The 10,976-nt window shown below is 37.2% G+C and overlaps 1 protein-coding gene across 1 annotated transcript; it reads left to right on the plus strand.

The window, feature by feature from the left end:
• Window positions 1–4,697: 4,697 nt before the first annotated feature.
• YWHAH (tyrosine 3-monooxygenase/tryptophan 5-monooxygenase activation protein, eta) lies at window positions 4,698–6,195 on the plus strand. Its single transcript, XM_008943159.1, has one exon. It carries the CDS (start codon window positions 4,698–4,700, stop codon window positions 5,415–5,417), a length of 720 nt encoding a protein of 239 aa, XP_008941407.1. The 3' UTR covers window positions 5,418–6,195.
• The last annotated feature ends 4,781 nt before the right edge of the window (window positions 6,196–10,976 follow it).

Below are 10,976 nucleotides of genomic sequence, written 5' to 3' on the forward strand. Positions count from 1 at the left end.
TGTGCCTTAAAAGAGGGCGGTAAAAAGACACTTATTTTGTTCTCTTGTATGATTTTGTTATTGCGTCAATAAATACTGCCTGTAAAGCAGCAATGCTGAGTATCTCAATATCGGAGGCACGAGACAGTAAAATAAGATGTACTTTAATGATAGCACTAGAATTTTTAATACATACAGCATTGTTGTAGCAGCTTTGTTTCTCACTTCTTCAAATTGCTAATTCTAAATTGTAAAACAGAAACCACTAAAATCCACTGCTGCTCTAGACTATTTTAGCTGTATTTTGTAGATAACTTTTTAGTTTTTGCAAACATCACTGAACGATAGTGTATGCATGGCTCTGAACATAAGTGTGGCAAACAGAATGCAGTTGCTCTGCCTCAGGAAATAGATAAATAAAGTACATATAACTAGTGTCCAGTTGTCCTTCTAAACTGTTCTGATTGCTGTGCAGTTTTCATTCACCTTGTGTTGCAGTATTCTCATCTGTGATGCTACTTCTGCTCTCAATTAAGTTGTCTAATGATGAGCAGCTGTGATTGGGAGCTTGAGAACACTTCAAGTGAGTTGTCTGAGCATTTATGAAACATTTATCAATACTTTAAAAATACAAAAAGAAAGATGAATTTGAAAGGCAACAGTGTCCTTACTTTAAGCTGGTCATATACTGTTGCATGCCTATAATGTACCATCTGTTGGGTTACTTGGTTTTCACAGGTGTTCACTCTACTGTGGACATTTCCAGAATACTCTTCAGTGGATCATTTTGTCGGTCTGAGCATAAGCTCCTATGAAATGTTACGTGGGCTGTGTTTTCTCACACAGCTAGTGCTTCGTTCTGTTTTAGTGATTGTAAATAATAGCTATCAAGAGGAATTTTTATCATCATAGAATAATCTTGCACTTTAAGAAACATTAGACTTCGACAGAAAATCAGTGTTCTAACTCAGTTGTCTAATCTCAATGCAGGATATCTTCATTTGAAAAGTTGTTAAAACCAGAAAAATTAAAATCTCTGAATACAATGTATTTGATGGTTTTTGAAAGTGCTATATAGAAGTAATGTGCTTCCAGTGTAAATAGAAATCTGAATTATTACTTTCAGTTGTAGTTATTTATCACCACACTTTTACAATACACAATATAGTTAATAGCCTGATAATTACTCCTAAAACATTATGTAAAAAAGACTTTTATCATATTTGCTTGTTTTTTGGGACTGCTACTGAAGGAAGAAAAAGTATGACAAGGCTGCCATTTCAGCTCTCAGTATAAAGCTGGAGAAATCTTTACTTTTCAGTTCTATCAATTCCTGCTTTTAAGGAAAAGCCAGAAGTATTAGTTGTAGCTTAAATATGGAAACTACTGCTTGGTCATACGTTTTTTTTGCTGTTGCTGTTAAACTTGTTTTTCTCAGAACAATTTAGTATTTTGGCTTATAAAATGTAGACAGGAGAGGGAAATGAAACTTCTGCTTAGTTTGCTGTTATAAATTAATGAATTTAGTTTACTTTTTTTGAGCCAGAAATATTTTAATAGAAAGTACTATCATATGTAAGTGTGCTTCTACTAAATGGCATTCTCCAAGAGGTGTGTCACACTTGTTACATTACGTGCTGCTCCACATTTTCAATTACTTGAAATAACACTAGACAGTAGGTGAAAAAATTCCTTGGCATACTGGGGAAAGATGTATGTTAAGTGTTAAAGTTTCTCCCTGGACGGAGCAAATACTCGAGCGTTCGAGAAAGCAGCATTGAGTACCTTTTGTTCTACATCAGTCCAGCAACTGCTAAACATAAACCCTTAGTATTTCAAACAGATTAATCCTCATACGTAGTGCTCAGGACCTCTGTTAACTTATGGTGCTTTTTTAGTGTAGCAACCTTACAGGTAGCTTTAAAACTGCTTAGATGAATCAGAGGTACATGAGATACATAATTTAAAAATCTGAGTGTGAAATACTACTCAGTGTGAAATAGCTTTAAGTTGTGGAATGATCTGAAGGTTTTTTAATCAAAATAGCTTGAGGTTCTAGTTTAATTAGAAGGTTTTATCTATGTACATTAATTGACCTTGAGCATAACTAACCCCAGCCTCAGGTGTGAGAGATGTGTTTGCATAAAGGAAGCAGGATAACACCTGAGTAAATAACTGCTGCTGGGAAGTTATACTACGAATGGCTTTTCATCTTTTAAGTGCTTCTGGTTTTCTTAGCAGCCATTATAAGAAAGTGTGTGTACGTCTAAAATGTAGCAGTAAGTTATTGCAGTCTAATATCTTTTCTGTGAAGGAAAGGCTATAGCTAGAACGGAAGACAGAAGAAATAAATTGCCTTCAGCATTTCTTGTCATCCCTACATGTGAAGAAAAACCTGTCTGTTTTTATCTACTTTGCTTACGTATCAGAAATAGATAAAACAGTAGATAGCTCCATAAAGGTCACATGTTTTCCTTTGGGTCTAGTTTCTTGTAATGGCAGGTGTGATTGTCAAGGGAGAGGCAATTTTTAGATCTATCTACATAGAATATCAGTGTTTTTCAGCTAGAATGGGAATAATTTGCCATGGACTTCAGTTGATGGTGGTTGCTGATTCTCCAATATACATCAATAACTTCTGATACATCTCAAAGTTAGTAAATGCCTCCTAAGCAGGTTGAATTGGCTTCTCTTAAATTTTCCTTTAAGGAACAATTTCAAGGTGAGTTGAAGTCATCTTTGGAGTGAAATTATACAGCAGTCTAGTGGTGACCTGGAATAGTCTCTCAGTTAAGTCTCCTAGTCTTATCTCTTAGATACTTTGATTTTTGATTAAGAAGTGAACTTTCTCACATAGGAACAACTGTTCTGCAGTTAATCCTGAGAGATGGCTTTTTTCCTGGGCTGTTTTTCTGTTGTGTTTCACATGAATGTGTCTTTACTCTTCCCTGCCATTTCTCAGTCTTAATATGTCAGGATAAATTCTGTTAGTCTGGTGTTTATTGAGCATTTTAGAAAACTTATTCAGCCCAAGCTGATGCAACAGCTAAACCTTAACTGGCTAGTCTAAATTTAGTGTGAAGATACTTCCAAAAGTTACACTGCATTTTAAAGATTGTACTACAGACCTACTTTTAATATGGAACATTGAGTAAAGACCAGCCAAGATTGCCAGAGTTCACACTAGATTTTATGAAATCATCCCTATACTAATGTGATCTTCAGAAATTTCTGAAATTTGCTGTTTATCAACATTTACGTTGAATTTTGGTTGTGATTAGGGAGCGTCAAGGCTTTTTTCTGCAGTTGCAGTAGCTCCTGTGCAAGTGTGCTTTATAAAGCAACTTTTACAGGGGAGGTGTTGTGATGAATTTTTTGCGATTAAAAATTAATAAAAGTAAATGTTAAATAAAAATAAATACAAATTAATAACACTAGAAAAGAGAAAAAAGACTAGGAAAAAAAAAACAAACCTGGAATACTCTTTCCAGGTTAATGGTAATTCCTGTAAGATCATCTCCAAGTGTATTAGGCCAAGCAGAGCAGTGTCTTTTGGGAGTTCAGGTTCCTAAGCTGAAGGGAGAAGAAATTTTGGAGATAAAACTAATTGTCTTAGAATATTAAGAACAAAATCTAAATTTGAAAGTAATCTCTCTCTTACTGTAACAGTTATAATTCATAGAAGTTATTTTTTAGACATGGAAAGATGCACATTTATTGGATGGTTCACTGGCTACATCTGCAGTCTCAGAATAGTGTAAATATTTGTGACTTATTATTTGTAGTAAGTAACTGGTTGCAAACATTCTGATGCCTGTCAAGCAGACAAAATATGCACATCTTTAAAGAAATAGTTAATCATTTTAGCAGCTCTGTGCAAGGACTAGTTTATGTTCACACTGAAGTATATATACTTCAAAATCTAGTGACTTCTGTTAATGCGGTCTGCTTAAAGTGGCAAAGTTACATTTTTAATCATAATTCCTGAGCTTGGTTTCATGTTTGTAAATTTGCAGAAGGTTTTATTCCCTAAATTAACAAAGTAAGTCAAGTAGGTCCAAATACAGTATTAGAAGTATTATCTTTCCTCTATCAGCTTTTTTGTACTTGGAGTTTGGAGTTGACTGCATTTTTTCCTTGATTTTCTGTTCTGTTTCTATGCAGTTCCTTTCATGTCCTATCCCTGAAATTTGTCTGCAGCCACCAGTTAGCAGAAATCATTATAACTTTTGTATTACATGGTATAATTGCTCAGTAAGTGGTAGATACTGTGAAACACTAATTCCATTTGTACTGTGCAGAACTTAATCATAGCGACTGCAGCGCTTCCGTCTCTGCTGTCGAGTGAGAGCAAGCAGCAGGGGCAAGAACTGCACCAGTGTCCAGTGTCTGTGCTGTGTTCCAGATTCATAACACTCATGTTCTAGGTACATTTAAATTCATCACTAAGTGTGTAGTCTGTGTAATTATAGTGGACTTCCTAAAAAAAAATGAGCTTGCCTTCTCTGAATGCTTCTCCATTACACAAGCCTGACTCACTTTTATTCAGTGAACGTGCTTTGCAATGGCTTCTGAATACCTGTTCTATTATAGCAGAACCATGGGGTTTCACTCTTAAGTCTTGATTGCTTAAATAGTTTTAAACTTTCTACATTACAAATTGAGTCCCGTCTAGATGGAATTTGGGGGTCTAGAAGGAATTTTTAATCTTGCACTTCATGAAGAAATTATTGAAGGAAGTTTGCATGCTCTTTAAATTTGATCTTTATCTGTATTTTCAGGTAACTGAGCTGAATGAGCCTCTATCAAATGAGGATAGGAACCTGCTGTCTGTAGCCTACAAGAACGTAGTTGGAGCTAGACGGTCTTCCTGGCGTGTCATCAGCAGCATCGAGCAGAAGACTATGGCAGATGGGAATGAGAAGAAGCTGGAGAAGGTTAAAGCATATAGGGAGAAGATAGAGAAGGAGCTTGAGACAGTCTGCAATGATGTTCTGGCTCTCCTAGATAAATACTTGATCAAGAACTGCAATGACTTCCAGTACGAGAGCAAGGTCTTTTATCTGAAAATGAAAGGGGATTACTACCGCTATTTGGCAGAAGTTGCTGCTGGAGAGAAGAAGAACAGTGTTGTGGAAGCCTCAGAAGCTGCCTATAAAGAGGCTTTTGAAATCAGCAAGGAGCACATGCAGCCCACTCACCCAATTAGGCTGGGGCTGGCACTCAATTTCTCAGTGTTCTACTATGAAATCCAGAATGCTCCTGAGCAGGCCTGCCTTTTAGCCAAACAAGCCTTTGATGATGCCATAGCTGAGCTGGACACACTAAATGAGGATTCCTACAAGGACTCCACCCTCATCATGCAGTTACTTCGAGATAACCTCACTCTGTGGACGAGTGATCAGCAAGATGAAGAAGCAGGAGAAGGCAATAATTAAAAAGCTTTCCTCCGATCCCTCTTTCATCCATTTCACCATCCCCATCATCACCAATATTTCCTTGCCACAGTCACACTAAATATCTAGTGCTAAGCATATCTGTATTGTACAGCTGTTCAGATCTGCTGTCCACTTTATCAAGAAGCAGTTTCAGATCAGTCTTCATGGGCATTGATGGATTGATTGGTGTATTGCCCCTATTTATCTTAGTTGCACTTGAGCAGTGCAGAAAGATACATAGTAAATGAGGCGTTTTTAGTTTGCCTGTTGATTGGAAAATATGGGAAAGAATAGCAGAAAGCCATTGAAGGTAGATTCCAGTTACATTTTTTCCATCTGAAATGAGCTGACAGTTCAGTTAAGCAGTACGTTTTGTGCATGCAAAGTAAATTAGCCACCCCAAATTTTTTTCTGTCGATGGAAACAGTCAAGCTGATGTGAAATGACAACCCTGTTCATCAGTTTACAATAATCTGTTTGAAATGTGAGGTTTCAGTAGCAATTTGGGTTTTTTGCCTCTAACTTGTGTGCACAGTTTCTTTCAATGCAGTGCATCTACCTAAGAGTTTTGATACTTGTAACCTTTTGCAATTGTTTTGAAGAATCATGAATTTATTTTTTGTAAACTCTTTGGCTGTTTAGTTGTCTGTGTATTCTGACAACACTATGTCAATATTAGCCCATGTTAAGATGGATGACTGAGATGCCAGACTTCTAAATTAAATGTTTCGGGATTAAATGAATAAAATAAAATGCTGCTTCGGGGATGTTATCTCTACATAAAGCTGTCCTGTCTTTTGTTCAGAGCAGAGACTGAGTTGCCTTATACCTCACTGGTGAGTTAAAACATGTTTAATAAAAAGTTGCATCATATGCTAAACAAGCAAACAAAACCACCCAGTATGCTGAAAAAAGGGGGGAGGGGAAGACACACACAAATTAAAAAAAAAAAAAAGGCAAAATCCAAAGCTACCCACAGCCATCTAGAATGTGATACTGCTGACCTGTGTTAAAGTGAGAATTACCAAAGGTGGTACGTTTAGGTGTTTGCTTGGTAGAGCAGCTGTAACACAATTCTGCTCAGGAGCTAAAAACCAAAGAACATTCCTTGTCATACCTAGGTGGAGACTTGTATTTGCTGCTGCCCACTGTGACTTCTAAACTTTTTTTTTTCCTGGAGTGACAACCACCAAATCACCTTTACACATGAAAATCCCAGTAACTGTTTCATGTTCACCTGCTTTATACAGAAGCAGTATTTGTCCTTAAAGAATGTGTCTCTGTTTTAGACAGCTGAAGTCTAGTCCCAGGCTGATGTTGTTTTTGTTTTCTCCCAACAGTTAGTGCATGTGTGTGTTTATTGGTTCCATACATGCCTCAGTAGTGGTACCTTACAGAAGCAGGAAAATGTAGCTGTTGCGTGTTGCTGTATCCAGACTGCCCCAGGCACCTGAGCTAGGTCAAAGGTCATGTAAGTTCTCATTTAAATCTGTTTTTCTTTTGTTTGCACAATAGATATTGCTGCTCTGAATACCCACAACAACTACTCATGCTTTTTAAAAGCAACGCACTGGTTATTTTTAAGTATCTGGAGTGTTAATATTTTATGGTAGATTTATGTGTATCTATATATTCTATCATCTTCTATATAATTCTAGCTTGATTGCATTACATTATCACATTTTTAATTTGAAGTGTGTACTGAATATAAATTACTAGTGCCTGTTGGGGTTTATTCTGGAAGTCACTTTTTCTTAATTGCGTGTTTCATCAAACAGTATACACATCCCTGGTTTTTTGTTCCCCTTTTTGCAAGTAAACATTGCAGGAGTCTTCTGGCTAGAAATATCCATTTGGGCTTTACCCATCTCCTAGATTCCTATAGCTTCCTATATCTTCCCTTCCTTCTCCTCCTTCACCTCAGATCTGATTAGCTGCCCCTGTGGAACCAAGGTAAAACTTGCCAATACCTTTTTATGTTGAAACTGCCTGGTTAATAATTAATATTATTGGCAAACACTAGATTTATTTTATTCCTGTTTATAGAAATACTGCTATCTTTTTGTTAATTCAAAAGCTAAGGAGTCCTTTCTCAGTTACTGTCTTGTGCAGATCCTTCGTCACAAAACTGTGAGCACTCTGTAGTCTGCAGGCAAGTCAGCAGGCCTCTGACATCTCTGGACTAGGCAGTTGAAGATTGGCTACTGACCCGATGCACAAAATCCAAAATGGAGACCAAAGGAATTCTATAGAATGGTTCAGTTGCTGGGTGCTTTAATAATTTTGAGTAGGGAAGTTTGCAAAGTGTACCAATCAGGTGGCTCAAGTTATCTGTATTGCCATTAATCTGGGTAAATCTGCTGGGTATCATAAAGTATGAAATTCTATTTTGAAATAGCTTACTGACTGGGCTCTGCTGGAAGGGTGGATTCCCTTCTCCCAAGCAGTATAAATTTCAGTGGAGAAATTGGTTACAGCCATAAGTATCAACAGGTAAGATAGTTGCATATTATGTGATAATTTGCAGTTCATCATCTCTTGATGGATCACTACCATGTCACATTCTGTCTGGTTGACTGAAGGCATTCTGACAATCTGTGAGAGTGGAGGCCCTCAGAATGAGGTGTAGGAAAAGGGAATGCTAACTGGGCTCAGTTTGCTTGCTCTCTGAAGGTGATTGATACTGCAGAGCTGCTTAGGCTTTGTACCAGCCTCTAGTCACGTAAGTAGGCATGGTTGGAAAGCAGCAATTTCATGCCTTGCTTTCTCACAAGTCTTCTAAATGAAACTCTTCCACAAGTACTAGCAGTATATTAGGTTTCCAGTAGGAGAGCAGATAAGTCTCTCATGTTCTCCAGTTGTCATTGATTGATCCAGTGGCACAGAGCACCCATATTTGTGATTGTTTTTTGCTGGGAGTCAGTAGAAACTATTCTATAGAGCAAGAAAAAGAAATACTCCAATGTAATCTGTATTCTTGCTTCCACTTCAGAAGCTTTTTCGTTTTCTGGTCCCTGGGATAGGCTTTTTTGTAATCCTTATTGTATCCATGTTCTGGAGGAAACCAAAGCAGATGAATAGCATATGCTATTACTGCAGTATTTTTTCAGTGGACCATGGGATCCAGAGTTTTTGGAACTGACCTATGGGGTGTTAGGCAACCCCCAAATTATGTCTTCTGTCTCTCAGTCTCTAAATTAAATAAAATCCTAGGCTACACTCAATTTATTATTTGAAGACACCGCATGTATTGACCAGAAGTGCTTAGCTGAAGTTCACAACAATCTTGAAGCAGGAGTAATTCCAATGGAAAGACTTAAAATTGAGTGACTTTTTCCCCCATCCAAGAAGCTTGCTTTACATCACCTTATTTCAGGAGTAGTAGGATGCTTGCTGATCTTGACAGGGTGGTGGTGGTGGGGTGTTACATTGGTTACGTAAGCGTCCATCTGAGCATTACTGTCAGCCTCGACCAGTCTTATTGTGCCTTTCACAGGCAGACTCTGTGGAAAGGTTAAGTCATTCTGAGGTTGTGGGTATAGTATTAGCAAGGTATATGAATAGCCTTGAATTTTTAGCAACCTGATAGGTGATAACAGTAAAGCAGCATTTTATATGATACTATGTGAGCTTGAGAGCCAAAGGATAGCCAGACCTTAAATTAATAGTGTGATCTTTACCAGCACAGGGAGACTTCCAGTCCATGTCCTAATCTGCTCAAATGTTCCAATTTTTCATAAATGATTGCATTAATCTCTTAGAGTACACACCCACCCACACCCTTTTAAACCCCACACTAGAACAAAATGTGCCAGTGCCGTGGGAAATTAAACTTCTTAGACTGGATGTAATAAGGGGTTTATTTTACAATGTCAGTGATAGCATGGAAGAACACTGACTTCATAGGCAAGCAGAGACCTAAGAAGAGTAGTGAGCTTGAGATCTCCATGGATAACACACATCAAAGAATCACAGTTAGTCTGGTAAGTAAACATTATTTCTAGAAACTATTTTGGTATAACTATAGTTCTGAAAATAGTTTTTCTATGTTGCTTTTCCTTTGCACCTAACTCCCGTTTGTGGTTTTCCACCTTTAATACTCTCACTTGTGACCTAAACCTGCAAGTTAGATGCACTGACTTGTAAAGCTGAATATATTTCCAAAGGAGCACAAGGGTACCTTCTGACCTGCTCCCATGGCTTCCTTCAGCAGCTGCAATAGGCTGCTATATAGCAATCTAGAAAAAAAATTGATAGTGCACTTCAGGTTGGGGGAAATGAAAAGACTGTATTTTAAATCATAAATGAGAATGACAATAATAATGAAAGCAAGAGGGGTGAAAACTGATGTCCATATACGTTATCAGATATTCTCTGTCAGCACGGGACCAACCTGAAATCCTTCAACAAACCAGTTTGAGTTTAAAGACAGAGAGAAAACAGGAACAATATTCCAGTGTTTTGGATTATTGTTTTTTTATTCTATCCACACCACATACATGAACTAATTGAACAGAGCTGCTCAAGAAAAATGAACAAAAACCAGTGCAAAAACATGAAAAAACTTGCTGGGTATATTTTAGGTTCATTGAAGAAGCTTATCGAAATCAGTGGCACTTTTTGAAGAATGTGAAATTAATTATAATTACAAACCCATAATACCTGAAGTTCCACAGAGATGCAGATAACTTAGTTTCTGAATCTTAATGATTTCTGCAATAAATGAAGATGTATTCCAAGCACTAGGGTCAGGCCAGGCAGATTTTTACTTCGTGTCAGAAATGGAGCCATATGTTAGAGATAAAGTAAGCCACGCTCCAGCTACCTTTACCTGCATACCCCCAAGCGAGCAAGTACTTTGTTGATACAACTCCTTTCCCCAACCAGTCCCAGGTAACTGTCCTTCCATATAACTGTTAACAGTTATCATGTCTGTAAGAAAATAATCCATAGGTATAATTATTCAGGCTCCTCATTTGATATTTATGCTCGTGTCTATGTAGTATGAAGATGATAGATAAGTGTAAAATATTCTGGAAATACTGCATGAGAAAAGAGACTTTTGGAGCTAAGGAATTTTGTCTTTTGCATGTGAAAGAAGAAGAATAAGCACTGTAATATTGTAAAATACCTTCAGAAAAGACCTGTTTCATATAGGAATGTTTTGGAAGCAGGTAAGACAAAAAAGCTTGAGGAGAGTATAATAAATTCAAAAAAAGGTTTCCATGAAAGCATGCACTACCATGGGAAACTTGTCAGCCCTTTTGCGATCTAATTCAGTAAATCTATTGCGTAATAAAATGTCAGCCATGAATAACAAGGGACATATCCTGTTTAAGAGCTATAACCTGATTTAGAATATTGCAAGCTGCTGGACTGTTACTACTGTAATAGTCATCTTCCGCTAGTTAAGAATATTTGAAAAAATGTTCAACTGTTATTCTTGATGAAAACAGAAAAACACATCACTGTTTAGAAAAAATATTTGAGTCAACCATTACACAGAAACAGGAACAACAAAAATGTAGAATGAGTGTTATTTTTTCACTCATCTTTGAT

The sequence above is a fragment of the Merops nubicus genome, unplaced genomic scaffold (genome assembly GCF_000691845.1).
Source record: "Merops nubicus isolate BGI_N331 unplaced genomic scaffold, ASM69184v1 scaffold35020, whole genome shotgun sequence".
In the NCBI taxonomy this organism is placed as follows: domain Eukaryota; kingdom Metazoa; phylum Chordata; class Aves; order Coraciiformes; family Meropidae; genus Merops; species Merops nubicus.